Raw genomic sequence first — 19,951 nt, 5'->3', positions numbered from 1 at the left:
CGAGTCCCCGGCCGCCGCCGCCGCCCCCGAGACGCTCTCGGGACCCCGCCGGGCCCAGGCGAGGCGGGTGAGTTCTGCCCCGGCTTCGGAGCCGTCCGCATCTGAGGCCCGGCCCGCCGCACCTCGCGAGCGGCCGCCTCGCCGCAGGGTAGGGTTTGGAATTGCCGCCGGAGTCCGGGGCGGTGGTTGGGAAGCGGGTTATCTGGCAGATTCTGGAGGAGTCGCAGAGGGGCACGTGTCTGAGACCGGAACATCACCCCGCGGGGATGTCCCAGGAGGGAGCGGCGCGGGCGTGGAGGGACGCCCGCCGGCTCTCGGGCTGCGGGTGGCAGGGGTGAGCGGCGGATCCCGTCGCCCCCCCACCCCAAGTTAGGACCTGACCCCGGGGCGAGTGCCCGCCCGGCCTCTTGCCAGCCTCGCCTCTTTGTAACTTGTCTCAGCCACCGTTGCCTCAACCAGGGGTCGTTTGTTGCAGGAACGAGGACTGGAGACTAGAGATTTTCTTCATGAACTTGCAAAAGTGGCCTAGATTCTCATCCACGGGCAGTGGGGAGAGAGAATAACGGAGCATCAGTATACTCCGCTCACTAGGGAGGGGAAAGGTGCCTTCAATTTCAACCAAGCCAGAGCTGGAAACTGGTTTCTGGGACGGTTGACTTCTCTCCTGGAAAAGAGGAGGGCTGCAGGGCAGAAAGCCCCTTGTAGAGGCGTAAGTTACAGGACCTTGGGCCAAGGAAGGTGTGTGTTTTCTCCAAAAACCAACAGGTGATTCCGTTGACGGATTGGTTGCTGAAGGTCAGTTCATCCAACGTGTTGAAGCTGAAATTCCTCGAGTTGGTATTAGGGTTTCTCTTTGGTGATTTTTCAGTGATCATCAAGCTTTAGGATTTAGAGGTTTGGGAATTGGAGTTTTCAGCTAGCCAGTGGGGTGGCCACTTTTCTGGGAGGAGGAAGGGGAAATACTGAAGAGCCCCTGGGACCCTGGGGTCTGGGTAGGACAGACCTGAGATTAGAAGCCAGCTTTGCAGCAGGCTGATGTTGTAACCTTGCAGGGAGGTCTGATCCTCACTTTTCCTACCCGTAAAATGGGAACAGTAGTTTTTACCTCGTATGAAGTTATTTATGAGGAGTAAATGAAATCACATACGTAAAGATCCTATGTATTTTCTTGCCCACAAGAGCACTTGATAAATGCCAATGATAGGTAAAGTATTGGCACCATTTTGAGTAATGGAATCGCTACATCCAGAGGCCAGTGGGAGGCTTGTGCCATACAGGAGCCTAGTGACAAGTGGGAAGCACTGTTGAAACTGTTGAGCGCCTGGCTGGCTCAGTCGGTGGAGTGTGTGACCCTTGATCTTGGGGTTGTAAATTCGAACCCCACATTGGGTGTAGAGATGACTTAAAAATAAAATCTTAAAAAAAAATTCCCAAACTTTTTTTTTTTAACGTTTGTTTATTTTTGAGAGACAGAGTGCAAGCGGGGGAGGGGCAGAGAGAGAGGGAGACCCAGAATCCGAAGCAAGCTCCAGGCCCCGAGCTGTCAGCACAGAGCCTGACACGGGGCTCGAACTCACAGACCGTGAGATCATGACCTGAGCTGAAGTCGGATGCTCAACCGACTGAGTCCCCCAGGCGCCCCCAAAATCCCCAAACTTTGTTGAGTGAGTTGAATAAATAAAAATAGGGTGTCTGGTTTTATGATCGCCTGAACCACTGTGTCAAATGATATGTATTAATAAGGTCATGACAAGGGTCTGTGGTGCCCTTGTCTGCATCTACATTTTTTATGTCTTGAATGAGAATTATAGATATGTTGATCAAATTTGCCAGTGGCCTGAATTTGGGATGAGTAGCTAATATTCTGAACTTGGAAAGGCCTCAACAACGTAAGTTATGCTATTTATAACACTATGTAGAATGTTTTCTTTCTAAAAATGTTTTTTGATGATTCAATTAATACAAATTTATTGTAGGAAATTTGGGAAGTATGTTAAAGAAAAAAATCCATAATTGCCATGCTCCGATATAACTCTGGTTAACATTTTGGTGTAAATCCTTCTAAAAAACAACTCAGAAGAGGGACCAAGCTGTATACGATGTTTTCTAACCAAGCTGGAATTAAAAAATGGTATTATAGCACAACCCTCAGGAATCCTGGCTGTGGAATCAGTGCCTGAGCAAAGCCTGTATCGCTTGGTGACCCTGGGACAAGTCGCCTCATATTGCTGCCTCAGTGATCTCCTCTTAAAATGGGATGATAGCAGTACCTGTATTGATACATTAGATAATCCACCTAAGTACTTAGTGTATTGCCTGAGCTATAGTGTATTTATTAACGTCAGAGGTGTAGTATTTAGGCTTTCAGGCCTAGGCGGGCTCCTAAAGGTCATCCACCAGAACGCCCCTCGTTTTACAGGTGCAGGACCAGAGACTCAGAGGAAGGTGATTTGCTTACTGTTGTAGAGCTGATGTTTTAGTAGATTCAGGTATGTTCTTTGCTCAGATGCCACCTCCTGAAGCATTTCTGTCTCCTGGCCTCCTTTCCCCTTGCCACAGGCCGTGGGAATCTTATTTTGTGCTTTCACGACCCTTTGTGTGTATATTTTTTCTGAGTACAAATACAGATTTGAGTTTGTGGTTTTATACATTCATCTCTTCCACTAATCTGTGAGTTCTTCAAGGGCTTGGCTAATTGTCCAGCCTTGTGTTCAGAATCAAGCTACTTGATAGCCACTATGTAGTAGGGTGTTTTAAATGAACGTGTTGTGGATGTGGGGCAGAAAAGCTAACAAGTAGGGGAATAGTGTCCGGCTTATGGAGAGGGATAATTCTATTGGGTGTTGTTCATCTTGTAAGTATTTATTGAGCACTTACTTTGTGCAGACATGAGTTCATACAGGGGATTCAATGCTCTACTGGGCAGACTTGTCCGTTTCCTTATAGAGTTTGTGGTTTAATGGGAAGATGGACACCACATAACAAATTACATTTTATGCTTGTTATTGTATTGAGTGCTATAGAGAAGAATAAGGGTGCCAGGAGAGCCAAGAGTAGGAACCCTGGCTTGACTACGTGGAGAGAAGAGGTCAGGAAAGGTTCTTCTGAGGGCCCAGTAAGCCTCAATCTGAAGGATGAGTATGTGTTAACCAGCCAAAGTGAGGGTTGGAGACATGGGTATGGGAATAGCATGTGCAAAGGCCCTGAGGGAGGAAGGAACATGGTGCCTTCTAGGAATTAAGGAAGATCAGGACAGCTGAGACTGGTGAGATGGGCAGAGGCCAGCTTCTAGAGGGCTTTGTAGATCATATTACAGGTTTTTTAATTTTAGCCTAAGAGCAGTGGAAACCCTGTGAAATACCGTGCTTGATTCTGAATACTTTTATTTTTTAAATTTTTTTCTTTAACGTTTATTTATTTTTGAGACAGAGAGAGACAGAGCATGAACGGGGGAGGGTCAGAGAGAGAGAGAGGGAGACACAGAATCTGAAGCAGGCTCCAGGCTCTGAGCTGTCAGCACAGAGCCTGACGCGGGGCTTGAACTCACGAACCGCGAGATCATGACCTGAGCCAAAGTCGGACGCTTCACCGACTGAGCCACCCAGGCGCCCCTCTGAATACTTGCTTTTAAAGAAAAGTTGACCTGAGCGTAACAGGTGACTGGGATGATAAAGGATCGAAAGTTCATGTCCTGTTTGGGATATTTATTCCAAAGAAGAAAGTAAAAGATTTACACGATGTGTGAAGGAATGTTATGTCCCAGAGGAAATAAGCTTGTTTTGTGTTGCTGCAGAAAGCAAACCTCAGACGAGTAGAGAGATGATCAAGGGGGCGGCTCTTGTCTGAATGTCAGAAGCCGCTTCCTAACCCCTAGAATTCGGTCTGCCTTGGTGGATGGAGAGCAGTAAGAGGAGGTGTGGAGGCAAAGCCTACTGCAAGGCCATCTGTCTGGGGGACGGTGGTAGAAAGTCTGTTCACGGTGGGAGTGGCCTTCAGGCCTTTTTATGCTCTGAGAGTCCCTAGTTCCATAAATCAAGGAAAGTCTGCACATTTCATTGTGCCTTGCAAATGATTCAGCAGACCCGGAACTTGACTTCATCTGTTTCTTTACTCTGAACATTCATGAACTTGGGACTTTGTAAAAATAAATTTGTAAAATGAGGGTTATTTTTAACTTAATTAGTAATACTTAACTTTATTAATATTAAATACTCGAAGTTGTATTTATTGAATTATTTGGGTATAGGAGTCCTATGGTGCCAGGAACAAACAACTACTGTTATTGGTAGGTTAGCCTGAAGCTGACAGTCATGGCTAAAGCAAGCTGATGTGTAAATGGAATTCGTCATTTCGAGCTAAGGGGAGAATGACATTCCAAGAGAAATGAAAACACCAGGATAATAAGCACTAGCTACTCACGGGATGTTTTTGTATTCGTGTGTAAATTGGAAGAGAAGGCAGAAAGGAAACAAATTTGTTTCCAAAGAAAATTGGATGCTTCTTCTCTTAGGAGAAGTTTGGACATGGTGCAGGTAGCCAGATTCATGTTATGGAAATGAGAAGCAACAGGCAAAAAAAAATATCGAGCGTTGTAGCCTGCAACCGACTATCAGATGGGGAATTGAAAGGCAAAGAGAATTGGAAATAATTGTGGTAGAAGTGATGGATGGAGTAGAATTCTCATTTGGAATGGAAACGGCGAGTAGGAAACGTCTCCAAGCCATCTGAATCTGGGGGAGCAGCGTGAGGGGAGAGAGTGACAGCGATCCAAGCACTCTGGGGTAGAGCGGTAATGAAGGTTTCCGCTTCCTGGGCATGAGCTGGGATGCAGCCTCCCATGTATAGTCACCAACAGGCTTTGTTGGTGGAGAGAGAGGATGCGCTCCCCTCCCCTGTTCTTCTTGTGTAGATGGACATCCAGGGAAACGGATTGATCTAGCGGGCACACTTCACAAGGTGGGTTCTCTCTTCCCTTAACGGAGACTCCCATTTGGTAATATTCAGCCCCCGAAAGGTTTCTCCCTTCTTTATCCTTACCCTCATCTTGGTTGAGTTGATAGTTAAGATGGATGGTGAGGTCTAGGGGATGAATGAGCTGAGATTTTTGGGGGGGGGGGGGTTGGTTTCTTTTTTTTTTCTTTTTGGGGGGGAAAAAAAGCTGAGTCAAAGAATCTGATTGCAGACCCTAAACTGTTGCTCGACATATGGGGCGTAATGATCTCTGCAGGGAGAGAGGCAATTCTGTGGGCAGTCAGGCTTCACTGTGACGTCTGTCTTCATGGACTAATGCATCTCTTGTCGCTCTTTCCTTTTGGGAACAACGCAGCACGCAGAGGCTACCAAAAGAAAGTACCGAGCATCCAGTGAGGCTCCCCCAGCGAAGCGGAGGAGCGCGGCGGCGTTTCTCCCAGCCAAGAAAGCTGCTGCTGAAGAAGCACAAAGGACTTTTAAGGGGAAAACATTTTCTCCGAATGAATCTTTGGTTGGTGTGAGCGGTAAAAACCGAGAGCAGAAACCATGCATTAGGACTTCTTCGTTGTTTAAAAACAACCCCGAAATTCCAGAGCTCCACAGGTATGTTCAGGCACAGGTGCACTTCGGGAATAAGAGGAGTGAAGTGTATTCCGCCTTTTGCTCTGTTGATTGGAACTGATGCCCGGGTTTTGTTCGTCATTTGCAGACCTGTAGTAAAGCAGGTGCAAGAACAGGTGTTCACCTCAGACGCTTTTCACAAACTGGACCTCCACCCACATTTAGTAAGTATCTCTCAGTGTCTCGTGTGGTCGGTTTTTTCGATGTGGTTATTCATTCGGAATGTCTAGAAAGAAAAAGAGTGGTTATTTCTGCTCCCAGCTACCTGAGTGAAGTCAGACTGATGAGATGCTCTTCTGGGATGATCCCAGTGAGCTTATGTTACTCTTCACTGTCCCAACCTCCATCCGCACCCACTTTTTAAGGAACCAAACACTCTCCTCATCTAATTCAAATTAGGCCAGACAGTTCAGCTAGTGTGCCTAGGACAGGCTCCTAATCATGGGTAGATGGGACGCGGAGGCTGATCTGGATAGGAGAGGGAACTGAGCTGGCATCTTCGTCTCAAGGGCAGCCTGTTACAAAGAATTGAAGAAGACGGGGCTGTTTTAACACACGTTTTCTACAAACAGATGGACCCTTTTTTTTTTTTTTTTTTTTTTAATTTAACCATGAGTGAAGTTTCCGCTCTTATTTATGAGTAAGGAGAGAAAAATGCGTTAACTTTTAGGGAATCTGGTTTTCCTTTGCTCCTGTGGTCACAGCTCACTTAGTCCTTCAGGGTGCCTTACGTAAGCTGTTTTCGCACCTACGGGTTTGAGCAGGGACATCGAGCAGGGTCGTGCTGTGGGCATTTGGGGATGGATAACTCTTTGTCATGAGCACTGTCCTGCGTGTGATAGGATGTCCAGCAACACCCGTGCCTCTACTCACTTGATTCCAGTGGTGTCCCTGGCCCCACTTGTAGCAACCAAAAATCTCTCTAGATGTTGCCACCTGTGTGGGCGCAGGGGTGGAGCAGAACCACCCTCAGGCGAGACTCACTGGGTTGGAAGAACTTGACTTGAACATAGTCATCAGTTTTTTCCCAGTATCTTCTTTTTTCATTAAATAGGCTTTTACCAAAAAGTCAGAAGTTAAAAATATTTATTTTTTGTTTTCTCTTTTAGATTTCCACGATAAATACGGTCTTAAACATGACTAGCATGACCAGGTAAGGAAGGGTTCGAGGCCAGTCTTGATTTTCTTAAAACTTGGATGGCTATAACCAGATGAGATCTGAATTATCTGTGGCATACAGAGCACATTTTGTCTTGGTGTTAGACAACACTGCCAGATTGCTGCCCATCGAGGGCCTGACGCATCACTTAGCCACTCCGTTCCCTCACTTGTTAAATGGAGAGGCTGAGTCCCCATCTACTTCTGTTCTCAGCTCTAAACTGGTCCAGATGCTGGTCTCCATGTGATCCTGCTGCCGTCCATGTGCTTGCCTGAGAATAACATGTCCACGATGCAGAATTTCTCATGTCATTGTTTACTAGTAAGAATTAGAGGCAACCAAAAAGACAGGAGTAGGTATTTGATTGGATAGAGCGGGATATTGAAAAAAAATTTTTTGGATGTTTAATAGTGACGGTTCTGGAAAACGGAACAGTAAAAGGCGTAGAGCAGAGGTGAACTTCCTTTTTGCGAGCACCTATGCGTGTTTACATTTTATTAGTCATCACATTTTACTTATAGGTGCAAATTGATGAGTATTGAAGAGTGAAATAAGGAGCCCCCTCCCCAATTTTTTTATTCAGTTTCATCAACCAAATTTGAATGAATTCTGTGCCCTTTTTCTTGTTTGTTTTTAAATGCACATGTGGACACATCCTAGTGCACCTTGGTTTTCTGGAGAGTGAGAAGAGCTCCAGGCTATCAGGATGGCTGACAGGATTTCTTGTACCCTTTGGCGTGGGACTCTTTCCACAACGTCTGCCACGGGAGGCAGGTGCATGCGTGCTATGCTCTCGTGGTAGCTCCAGCTTGTCACCACGCCTGCCCCTTTTGCCTCAGCATTTTCAACTGAGTTCCAGAAATTTAATTGAGGTTTTACTCCTCCAGCCGTCAGAAGCTCCTCAGCAGCTTCGCTCGAATGTCTCGATATTCCAGGGTGGCAGTTGGCAGACAAGCGACGCGTGGGGGCGGTTGCGATCTGTGCGTCCCGCTTCTCTGCCTGTAAACACGACAGGGTGAAACGTTACATACGAGCATGTGTTCTCTCTTTTGGGTGGCCCAAGCGTTCAGAAGCAAAGTATTCCCGTGTTGCTGGAGGGCAGAGATGCTCTGGTGAGGTCTCAGACGGGCTCAGGTCAGTCATCATTTAACTTCTGTCCTTCTTGCCCCGATACCAAGGCCACAGTCACCTTGTAGGTCACGTAGCGAGATGGCTGTCTGTGGTGGCGGCTGCTTTGCTTTCTGGGGGGAGGAGGGGAGGCCATGCTTCTCTTGATTAGGGCCCTGAATTTGTTCTTGCGGCGAAAGGAAGGGGGTGGCTGATGGTGCTGTGATCAGGAGTGATCCGGACGTGGCCAGGTTCTGCTCTCGCTCTGCAGAGCCTCTGTCAGGGCTCTGCCCAGTCCACCGTCTGTGGCTCGAGCTGCCCGTCCTCCCTCCAGTGGGGGATAAATAGTTTCTTAGAATAAAGCATGGTTCAACATGAGCACGCACTGATTGGATGCTAGTTGTTTTGCTGCAACGTGGAGCACAGATTTTGCTTCTTCCACATTGTCTCTAGACGTGTTCTTGTGACCCTCTTGTGCCCTGCATGGGGCTAATCAGCTGTTCTCCACTCCCCCCAGCTCAGCCACCCGCCTGGTGGCTTTTGCCATTCCTTGGTTTCTTCCTGGTCTATAGAGGCTAGCTCTGGGGTTCAGACTGGCTTCTAAACACCTCGGTGCTGCCCACATCATTCACTTGACCAGGAGGCTCATTTGAGTGATTAAGGATGACTTTAGAGGAGGAGTTTTCTGGCTTTGAAGGACAGTCATCCAGTTGAGCTTTTGTGTAACTTGGGAAATGTGTCATTGTCTCCCTTCTTGGCTGGAGAAAGGAGCTGAAGCTGCAGGGTGTTTTTGGAAGTAGTGCGTTCACAGAGCAAAATTGGGAGTCATGGCAGGGGGGCAGATGCTGTCTTTACCGCTCTTGGTTGTAGGACTTAACACTTTTCCTGTCCCTGGCTTTTAGTGCTGCCCAAAGATAGCAGAGACCATTTTCTTTACTGTCTTCGCCCTCCCTCCATCTTCTAGGGCCTGTGATTTTAACTGCTTCTGTACTTTTTTAAAAGGTAAAACGCTTGCCTACTGTATCCCTGTGGTCCAGTCTCTTCAAGCAATGAAATCAAAAATACAGGTGAGTATAGTGTGTTTCTTTTACTGCTCATGTTACATAAGCAACCACGGAACTGAACCAAAGCAGGACCACTGGGACCAAAAGACTCTTTTCATTTAGCGTTGTTTTCTTGCCTCTTTTTTAATTCATTCACTGATGTTTATGTCCTACAAACATGTTGCATCTGAAGACTGTGCCCAGAGTAGAATAGAATAACTGTATTTTGTAATCATCACAGCACATCCAACAGGGAGCGTTTGTAAAATCAATGCTCCTTGTGTGTCATACACTGTGCCGGATGCTTTGCCAAAGTGTCATCTTCTCAAATCCTAGCCGCCGCCGCCCCCCCCCCCCCCACCTCCCCAGGCCCAACGAGTTACAGGTATTTCTGTTCATCTAATTTTACAGAAAGAAATGGAGGCTAGGGAACAATGGTGGAGTCTTGTCTTTAGTTGGGAGGCACATTTAGTTACGTTTGGGCCAAAGGGGCCAGAATTGGGTTCCCCAGGAGGCCAGTTAACTGCCAGGCTCCGGAGGCACAGGCATCATCTCAAAACCCCGCCCAGAGTCCCACAGATATGTCCCTGGTTATCCTCAGTAGGAAGGACAGGGCGAGACCTGAAATAGGAGGTGAGGTGGGTGCACAAGCAGCTGAGAAGAGCTGGTTGGTTACTTTTCTTCTCGGTGTGAACACACAGAGTTAGGCGTGGACCAAGCCTACCTGGTACCGAGGGACTACACAAGTAGCGATAGCATTGGTTTGCAGCCCAGAGGCTAAAACCTATACCCACCAGGACAAACGGATACAAATCAGTTACTGAATAAATAGAGAAACGGGAGAAGGAAAGGCCTTCCTTCCAGTAGACTTCCTCCGGACATCCACAGAAGTGACGGAAGTAGAATGTCGCCATCTGGCAGGTGCCTTGGTTGTACCGCCCCCACAGGGATCGGCATGCCCTGAAAGGAGTGGACGAAAGCGGCATGAAAACTGGGAGGTTTACTGGGTCTCCAAGCATCTCCCTGCAAGACCCCTCTTAGTCCCAAAGGGGAAGACAGTAATTCTACGATGGGGAAGTGGCTGTCACCGCCTTCACCCCGGTGGTCAGCGTGGGCATCACCAGTGCACAGATGCGCTGACCTCACGCACCTCCCTCCAGATAGGTGCCCAGAGGACACGACGTCCCTTCTGTGGCTTTCTGGCCCAAATTTAATCATGAGCAAGCATCAGACGAACCCAAATCAAGAGACATTCTGCAACGTGACTGACCATTGCTCTTCAAAAGCATTACGGTCACAGAAGAACAAAACAGAACAAATATAAAGAAATGTTGAAGAACTGCCCCTGGTCAAAAGAGGTGAAGGAGACGTAGTGGCCAAATGCAACCACGTGGTTCTGAATCAGATCCTAGTCTGGGGAAAGGACGTTAGTAAGTCAGTCAGTGAGACCGGAATACAGTTTGTAGACAGATTCACTCATAGTAGCTTATCAGCGTTGATTTCCTGGGTTTGATCCTTGTACTGGGATTTTGAGAATCGATACTGCCTAAGGAAGCTGGGAGCAGGATATAAGAGAGTTCTTCGTATAATCTGTGTAATTTTTTTGTAAGCTTAAATTCATTTCAAAGTGAATATTTAAATTTTACTTAAAATTTATTTACATAATTTTAAATCAATAAAACCGAAGTCCAGGGTGCCTGGGTGGCTCAGTCGGTTGAGCATCCGACTTCGGCTCAGGTCATGATCTCGCAGTCTGAGTTCGAGCCCCACGTCGGGCTCTGTGCTGACAGCTCAGAGCCTGGAGCCTGCTCCGGATTCTGTGTCTCCCTCTCTCTGTTCCTTTTCCACTCGTGCTTGCTCGCTTGCTCGCTGTCTCTCTCTTGAAAAAAAAAAGTAAAGATTAAAAAGAAATTAAAAAAAAAAAACCCCGAAATCCTACACAACATCCAAGTGATGAAACCTTACATAGCCATTAAAACTGGTATTTTTTTCAGTTACTCTTTGTGAACTTGACAGGTGTTTTTACATGTTAATCAAAAAAGGGCAGAGGAGGGGCGCCTGGGTGGCTCAGTCCGTTGAGCGTCCGACTTCCGCTCAGGTCATGATCTCGCGGTCCGTGAGTTCGAGCCCCGCGTCGGGCTCTGCTGACAGCTCAGAGCCTGGAGCCTGTTTCGGATTCCGTGTCTCCCTCTCTCTCTGCTCCTCCCCTATTCACGTTCTGTCTCTCTCTGTCTCAAAAATAAATAAGCGTTAAAAAAAAAATTTTTTTTAAAAAGGGCAGAGGATAAAACAGTATGTACTGGATGATCTGGCTGCATAAATAGTACTGTGTGTGTGCGCGCGTGTGAAGAGACAAGAAAGATACTTGAACTGCTGATACCGATTTCCTCTGACGTGGATGAGTGAGGAATGTATTTCCTACAGGTGACCGATGTTTTCTTCCCATTGGACACCTCACAGTAAGATAATTCATACAAAGGACTTGGCGTTGTACGCTACCCAGCTGGAGAGGAAAGGCCAAGTATTGCAACGATGTGGTAAAGTCTCATCCGTTTATACGTGTTAGGACAGTTCCCTGTGAGCAGCGGGTTGTTATTTACACACATATGGTTGAAGAGCTTGGGACTATTTGAGCCGGAACGGGTCCTGTGGTTCCAGCCCCACCGTCTCGTCTCATAGGCCCGTGGACCAAGGACGAGAGAGGTGGGATCACGTACCTGAGGCAGGTGGCGTCCTGGGTCTGAGTGTGTCCTCCGGCAAATCGTTCCATCCCTCTGTGCCTCAGTGACGTCACCGGTGGGGTGGAGCCGAAGGCAGCGCGCGTGTCCGCCAGGGTTGCCGCGAGCTTCCGAGCTGACGCACCCGGACGCTTCGGAAGCGTCACCACGTGGGCGCGGGGCTGGATTGCAAGGCAGGGATTTTCTCTGCTGCTCTACAGAGACGTTCACAAGCCACGTGGTGGTTTTTCTTTGCTGCGTGTATTTTAATGTCAGTAACGGCTCATTCTATTCAAGACTGAAGTTTTCTGTAGAAAGAGTTCTCTAAGCTCAAATTTAATTCACTCGTTTCAAGTAATATTCAATTGGGACCCTTGGAGTTCATTGTGAAATGATTTGACCTGTAAAAAACCGATCTGGAGGGAGCAGGAAGCTCAAGGCACCCAGCAGAGTCTTAAATTACTTTGGCGATGGAATGAGAACGGATTGGCTTTCTGTGTTTTCGCTCTTTCAGTTATTTGGGCATCTGGGCTCTGATTTTTTGTTTTGTTTTGTTTTGTTTTTAAACAACACAACCATCCTTCTTTGCTCACTTCTGCCCTGCGAGGAATTGATTTTTCTTTCTTCTTCTGTGTGTAGTAACACCTTTTGAAATGTCAGAATCTCGTAACGTCACACTGTGGCACGCTGATACCGTTGTACTAACATGTTTACCGTTCTTGCCTGGGCCTCAGCACAGCCTCGCAGACTTGACGTCGAGGATAGGCGGCTCTAGTTTGAGTTCCAAATCCTTTCCTCCTCGTGGGTAAATGTTTCCAATGCAAAACATGAAATCCATACTTGTAATTGAACCTGTTCTAAATCCACGCTTAGCTTCTGCCCTGACACGGTTTTGATTAAGTCCTGAGTGTCTGAGCACTTTGGAGGTGCAAGTCACCACTGACTTTGGGGCCTTTCTCAGGGTACTTCTTGGGTTTTTTTACACGTATATTTTTAGATACAGTGTACGCGTTACAAGATTAAAAGAGTACCAAAAAATACACGGTGAGAAGTCAGTCCTCACAGTCCCTGTCGCCCGCATGGCAGGGCTCTCTGGGGACGCGATGCCCTTGTGCTCGTCTGGTGGCCCTCCCAGGGCTGGTCTCTGCAGAGAGAGCGAGTGCGGGGGCGCACAGGCCCCTTCCCCCTCAGCCGGAGCTTCTGTGTTTCTTTCTGTTGTGTTTGGGGCGATAACACAGGAGGTTGCTTGCTGTACATGATGTTTGTGCCTTGCTAGTTGGTGCTCACTTAACACGTTTTGGGATGGCTTCTTAGCAGTACCGTGCCCACGTGCCTGGTTTTTTCACGGCCGTCTGGTGTCCCACTGCATGGGGGTACCCCGAGTTAGGGCGTCAGCCCCTCACTGGTAGGACTTCCCTTCCATCCAGTATTTCACTACAAACGAGACTGTTACAAATACAGTCTGTAAAATAGTTTACTTTTTTACGTACACTTACGGGTGTATCTTTTAAAGATACACTGACAGTGGGAGCGGCATTTTCATTCGGTGGATAATGCCACAATTGAACTTTATTATTTTTTTTTATTATTTTTTTTTTTTTTGAGAGAGAGAGAGAGAGGGTGCAAGTGAGTGAGGGGCAGAGAGAGAAGTGGGCCTCAAGCTCATGAACCTCACCCTGTGTGGGGCTCGAACTCACAAACCGTGAGATCATGACCTGAGCTGAAGCCAGATGCTTAACCCACCGAGCCACCCAGGCGCCCCGCCCCCCCGCACTGAACTTCGAATGGGTTAAGCCACTTTGTGCTCTCCCCACGGCGGTACAGGAGTCCCTGCTCACCCGTGCCCTAGTGACACCATCGGCTGCTTAAGTTTTGCTCATTTGACAGTGGAGTTGAGCATCTCTTTGCATGTGTAAAAGCCATGTCTTGAATTCTCACGTCCATAAATTAGCTACTTGTGTCCTGTCTCCATTTTTCTATATAAGTCGTTGTGGTCTTTTTTTGTTTTCATTTTTTCATCGAATTATAGGCCTTTTGTGAACTAAGGAAGCTGGCCCTTTCTCTCCCCTCGTTTTGCCGTTTATTACTTGATTTTATTTAGTCACTGTTTGCCCATTCTAAAGTTAAAAGTTTTGGGGCGCCTGGGTGGCGCAGTCGGTTAAGCGTCCGACTTCAGCCAGGTCACGATCTCGCGGTCCGGGAGTTCGAGCCCCGCGTCAGGCTCTGGGCTGATGGCTCGGAGCCTGGAGCCTGTTTCCGATTCTGTGTCTCCCTCTCTCTCTGCCCCTCCCCCGTTCATGCTCTGTCTCTCTCTGTCCAAAAATAAATAAATGTTGAAAAAAAAATTTAAAAAAAAAAGTTAAAAGTTTTTATGTTATAAAACGTATTGATGTTGTATAGTTTCTGAGATTTATGTCATCCGGAAAATGGCCAACTTAATTCCAACTTTACTTCTCTAACTTTGTTTGCTTGTGAAGTCATTATTTATATTATGGTAGTTCTAAATCGTTTTAACATCTGTTGTTTTTCGGACATGTTTTGGTTATTCTTGCACGTTGATTTTTCATAGGAACTTTGAAGTCAGCTTGTCCATATGTGTTACTTTATATGCGCGTGTGTGTATGTGCAGACTTGTGGCAGCTTTCTTAGGGTCGCGTTACGTTAATGGGTTGACTTACAATTGGCTCATTTGTGATAAGGCGCCATCTTATCCAAGAATAGGAATGGTTTCCCATTTATTCACATTTTACTTTATGCTCCTCAGAAGGGTTTTACAGTTTCTGTCACAAGCATTTTGTACATTTTTTGTCAGCCTTCCTGTTGTTCCCGCTGCTGCTCTTGGGTGATTCCCCCTCCATTGTATTTTCTAACTTTTTTATGTCAGAAGGCTGTAATTTGTGTGTATTAAGTTTGCATTTAGCTACTTGACTGAGTTGTCTTTTCTTGTAGTAGATTTTTGTTTTGTTTTGTTTTTTAGGATAAACTGTCATCTAATAATGACTGTTTTGTCTCCTGCTTTCCGGTTTTATATGTATTTTCTTTCTCTTGTCTGACCGCATGGGGCAGAACCTTTAAAAAAAACTTTTTTTTAATGTTTATTTATTTCTGAGAGAAACAGAGACAGAATGCGAGTGGTTTAGGGGCAGAGAGAGAGGGAGACGCAGGATCCGAAGTGGGCTCCAGGCTCCGAGCAGTCAGCACAGAGCCCGACGTGGGGCTCGAACTCACGAACCGTGAGATCGTGACCTGAACTGAAGTTGGACGCCCAACCGACCGAGCCGCCACCCAGGCGCCCCGAGGCAGAACCTTTAGAACAAGGTTGCATGAGAAGAGTAGTGGGCATCGTCGTCCCCCTCTCTCATGAGACGCTTCTGATGTTTGCGAGTGGCCGCCCTCGGGTTCTGTCCACCGGAGTCCCGTGACCTTCGTTCATTGACTCATGGCGTTTCTTTCCTTCTGTGTCCACAGCGCAGTGATGGCCCCTATGCCCTGGTGCTGGTGCCAACGAGAGAGGTAAGCAGCCTCACTGTCAGGACGCCTTTTGAGCAAGTGCTTTCCTTCTGAGAGTAAGACCCGTTCGAAATTAAAAGTGGGTTTTACCATTTTTCTCCCTGCTGCACCCTTCCCTTGGCCTGGGACCATCCCTCTGGTTCCTGTTAAGGAGAAAAATTCAAAGACTCTGTGAAAATCATAAGCTGAGTATGGAAAAGTATTTCCCTGGTGTCTAGAAACGAATGACACGATAAGCCTCTGTCCTTTTAAAAGGAATTAAAATAATGACATTTTCAGACTTTTTTGTTTCTTTTATAGCTTAATTAAAAATTAGAGCAGTCAGCCCTAAAGTGAACTTTTTTAAAAAGAGGCCATGGTACCAAGAATTTTACGTGTTCTTGCAAGTTAAGCTTCTCGACGTTTTTCTTCTGTCTTGGTGGGAATCTCTTCTGTCTGATCTAGTTTATTTGCCTACGGAGGCAAGTGTAGATTAGGGCACCGGTTTTCTCTATCAAATGCTAATCACTTCCTTGCGGAGAGTTGATCACGGAGATGGAGGTTTCCAGTCAGCCTGTTAACACAGCCTTACACAGCCTGCAGTGCCCTTTCTCAGCTCAGTCCTGGGAAGGAGCAGGCGTGGAGCTATTTAAATTTTCACAGCGGCAAACTTGCTACTTCCCTGGGACGCGTCGTGAATACTAAGCATGTGGGAACTCTGTACATGCGCTTGGATAAAGGGATTGTGTTGAGGCTTTCTTATGGTGGTTAATGGTTATAACCTACGTTAATTTTCACTTCCTCTGGTCTCCACTGGGCTTGTTAGATTCTGTTCCTTTAATAAACTCGGGGGTGACCGTCTCTCGGTGTTCCGTGGGGCGTACTTGAAGGATACCTGACGCCACCTTGAAAGCAAGGTGCCCAGAGGCTCGCCTGTCGATTGCTCCTTCAGGTGACTCCTTCCTGCACGTTCTGTTTTCCTCTCTTCCTAAAGAGAGGCACGTCCAGGGCGATGCTGCACGCTTCCCCATCCACGTGCACCGTAGGCTTGTGGTTCTCTGTGTGGCACTCTGGGAATTTGAGCCAGCAGAGGGAGCACACAACACTGTTTCTGTGTGTGTCCAAGGAATGGACGCGGCCTCTCTGCCCAAGTCTCCAAACTGGCAGCTTTCGGACGTAGTCTGAGAGCGAGGTATATTCTCTGAGAAGATTCTGTGGATCAGATTTTTTTTTTTTTTTCCTGAAATCTTAACTTAAGGTCCAGGTTGGGATCTGATCACTTCATGTTGTCTAAATTTTTTTAAAAGATTGGGGAGGTGGGGGCGGAGGGGGGGCGGGTGGGAACAACCTTGCTCAGTATCTGTAACTGCTCACTCCTCACAGCTGGCTCTGCAAAGCTTCAACACTGTCCAGAAACTGCTTAAGGTAAGGCGGGCCGCGAGTCCAGTTTTCTACCTTTTTTTCCTGACTTTTTGAGAAAAGAGAAGTCTGCCAGTCTTACCTTTGTTTTCAAAAAGCAAGGAATTAATTTACTTTCGCTTTGTTGCTTGGGCGTCTCAGCTCTCCCCAGGTATAGTTTGTAGGTTTTGACTGATCCGAAGTGGACCAACTGCCGATTTCTAACTTAGATTACTGGGGTTGCCTGGTGCTTAGAGTCCTGTAATGTGTTCACCATAGTCCCTAACGAGGCGCGCGTGGAGACTCACAGGTATAACCGAAGTGAGCACGTGGAAAGCTACCAGAAAGCTGCACGTCGGGTTTAAGAAAGGAGAGCCAGCGCCTGCCAAACCGAGAATTGATCTGTCCTTCCTTCTGTCAGGGGTGGGGAGTAAGGAAGGGCTGTGCTTAGGTCAAATGTGTTCTCCACTCGGCCTCGACGGGGCAAGGCAGAGAAGCTGTTTGAATCCCTGAGAAAGCCTCTGTTCCTCTCACGGCACCGGGAGCCAGTTCCGGAGCTGTGACTTAAGTGGCTGTTGCCCGTCACTGGGGCGGGCGATGCCCGGGAATGGCATCTGCACAGTGACAGCGTCTGCAGTGAAGCCTAGGTCTTCCCTCCCAGCGTCTTTAGGGGAGAAGACCTTGGATTCGGTCTCTGTGTCTGCAGGGAAGGGGGCTCTGCTCTGATTCTCATCTGGTGTCTTCCTGTAGCCGTTCACCTGGATCGTGCCTGGGGTGCTCATGGGCGGAGAGAGGAAGAAATCCGAAAAGGCCAGGTATGCGGAGCCTGGTTTATGGTCCGTTCCTGTCTGAGTCTGTCTGTTCTGCCTTCCTATTCAATGAGACCTGGTCCTTCTAAACCTGGAGAGAGTCTTGTTTCCTCCTGTGCTTCCTAGTCCCAGAGCGGAGGGACAGATCGAGGCAGCGGGGACCTGTCGCCTGTAGGCGGTGCTGTCTTACGAAATACCGACGAGCCCACAGAGGTTCCCTTCCGACGTGGTCGGTAACCATAGTCCCCACCCGCTTAACATCCTCCCTCCCCGCCCAGCATCCCTTGGTCCCCCTTGTTTGGTATCCAGCCCCCTCGGCGACTCTCTTTTGTGCACGTTGGGAGTCTGGGGGCTTGTCATTTGGCTCTACAAGGGCAAGATACTAAACTCACATGTAATGCTTTACGCTTTGCTTTGTATATCCAAAACACTGATTCCTAATTCTGTGTAGGAACTGGTGATGGGTAATTTCAGGAGAAAACGTTGCCACAGATAAATCCCACGTTGACTGGATTCTTTTTGAAACATTTTTATTGTATTGTAGCTTAACGCTTAGTAGTAACACCCAGCTCTGTGTGTAGTTTGTAACTGAGGAGTAAATACTAAACTTGAAACCTAAAGGTATTGGTTAGATTTGGTTCAGCTGTAAATAACGACAACAACAAACAGCAGTGGCACAAACAATATGGCGGTTGTATTTTCCTTTCACATCTAAGAAGCCTGACGGTAACACATCCAGGGCCTGCATGAAGCTCTGGTGTCAGGAACCAGGTTCCTTCTGCCTTTTTGTGCCATTAAGTGAGGCTTCCGTTTTTAAGTGTACTCCATAGTCTTAGCGAGTTGCTAGAGCTCCAGCCATTACATCTTGTTCCCTGCCAGCGGGAACAAAGAGAATCCTCCCCCCTCCCTCCAGAGATATTTGTGGTTTTTGCATATTCCCTTTATCCTTTTATCCCATCGCTTGAACATAGGCCTACGACCAAACTTAACTTCAAGAGAGGCTGGAAAATACACTCAGCTAAAAATTAGAAGCTTGTATTGCTATGGAAATATGGAGTAAAGGGTGTTTGGGAGTAAGAACTGAGATTTATTCTCCCTAGTCTGTGGGACAAAGTTAGGTGCCCGTTGTATGGAGGCTACAAACAAAGGTTCAGTATAAGAAACCATTCTAGCCATTAGACCACACTGGCCTGCGGTAACTCATTTAGACTGGAGTTTCCATGGCGCAGAAACCTTCAAGAACGAACAGGCTAGGTGACCATCTTTCTGGAATGTCCTAGAAAGGATCCACGAACCAGGTAAAGGGCACCGGATTATGCAGTAAAGATTCTTTTCAGAGTTATTGCATTTATGATTTTAATACGACGTCGGATCTTAATAATCACCTTCTAGACAAGAGAAACTTTGAGGGAAATGGAAACTCAAATGTATCTTCGTATCCATTTGTCATCCTGTTTGCCGTGACTTCAAGCCGTGCACGTTGGTGCTACAAATGAATCTGCCTCCTGTGCCTTCTTCCTGTGCTTTCTGTTGATACAGCCCCATTTGATTTACTTTTATGATATGTAATTTTAAACAGACTCCGCAAAGGAATAAATATCCTTATCTCGACTCCTGGGCGACTGGTGGATCATATCAAATCCACAAAGAACATTCATTTTAGTCGGATACGGTGGCTGATTTTGGATGAAGCAGACAGGTGAGCCTTGCCCAGAAGCGTGAACGGTAGGAGCAGCGAGCCTTTTGTGCTCTCTTCACTTTGCATGCGGAGTAAAAATCCCTTCTCTTGAAACCACAGAATCCTGGATTTGGGTTTTGAAAAGGACATCACAGTGATACTCAATGCCGTGAATGCCGAGTGCCAGCAACGACAAAACGTGTTGCTGTCGGCCACACTCACAGAAGGTGGGTTGAAAAGACACGCTCTTTGTTCTTAAGAGGAACGATCTAGATGTGATGGGCGTTGTTTGCCCGCGGTGGTTCTCAGCGATGGGGATAGAGGGTCAGGAGGGCGGTGTCCCTGAAGGACTGCCTTTCCGGACCCCTGCCCTGCAGGCCCAGCCTCCCTCTGCCAGTCATGCAAGGCTCTGCCATGCTCCCCGGGGTGTGGGGGGAAGGGCAGGGCAGGTCCAGAGCTGTCTCTGTAAGGCGAGTGTTCCCGGTGCTCGTGGCGGGGTGAGAGAAAAGGTGACGGCTGACTCCCGTCTACCCAGAGGCTTCGTGAGCTTTTTATTTTGAGTGTTCTCAGCCCACCTTTCTGCTGAAGAGCCCTGAACCTCTTTAAGTTCCTTTCTGTCTTTCCGTCCTCACGAGACGGACGTTCTGAGCTCTCCTTTACAGATGGGGCCCTACGGCTTGGAAAAGTCACAGCCACCAGAGTCACCCACACAACACAGCCCCGCTGTCACGTTCTCAGGTCTGGCTTGTTAAACTGGCCCTGTTGCAGCACACGCATACCAGTTCGCCAAGTGTGTCTTAAGTAACCTTCATTTTAAGAGAAAGTCCATGATTCTGTGCTCAGAAGTTTGGGAAACGCCACATATTTCTTCCTTGTCTTAGAAATTCATGGTGCATGCGAGCACAGCAAAGATCCTGAGAAGCCTTGTAAACCCATAACACCCTGTGATTAAGGAATCC

At 47.5% G+C, this 19,951-nt stretch overlaps 1 protein-coding gene across 1 annotated transcript in view; it reads left to right on the top strand.

The window, feature by feature from the left end:
* DDX31 (DEAD-box helicase 31) overlaps positions 1-19,951 on the top strand; it is a 72,134-nt gene that overhangs the window by 653 nt on the left and 51,530 nt on the right. The window contains exons 2-12 of the mRNA XM_040481201.1: positions 5-67; positions 5,327-5,574; positions 5,681-5,756; positions 6,702-6,745; positions 7,815-7,885; positions 8,861-8,925; positions 15,087-15,131; positions 16,491-16,532; positions 17,256-17,320; positions 18,894-19,013; positions 19,113-19,219. Of these exons, the coding sequence (XP_040337135.1) occupies positions 5-67; positions 5,327-5,574; positions 5,681-5,756; positions 6,702-6,745; positions 7,815-7,885; positions 8,861-8,925; positions 15,087-15,131; positions 16,491-16,532; positions 17,256-17,320; positions 18,894-19,013; positions 19,113-19,219 (946 nt within the window). The remainder of the gene's footprint in view (positions 1-4; positions 68-5,326; positions 5,575-5,680; positions 5,757-6,701; positions 6,746-7,814; positions 7,886-8,860; positions 8,926-15,086; positions 15,132-16,490; positions 16,533-17,255; positions 17,321-18,893; positions 19,014-19,112; positions 19,220-19,951) is intronic.

This window comes from Herpailurus yagouaroundi, unplaced genomic scaffold (genome assembly GCF_014898765.1).
Source record: "Herpailurus yagouaroundi ecotype Mexico unplaced genomic scaffold, PumYag 160, whole genome shotgun sequence".
Taxonomy (NCBI): Eukaryota; Metazoa; Chordata; class Mammalia; order Carnivora; family Felidae; genus Herpailurus; species Herpailurus yagouaroundi.
This window is presented reverse-complemented; position numbering and strand designations above follow the sequence as displayed.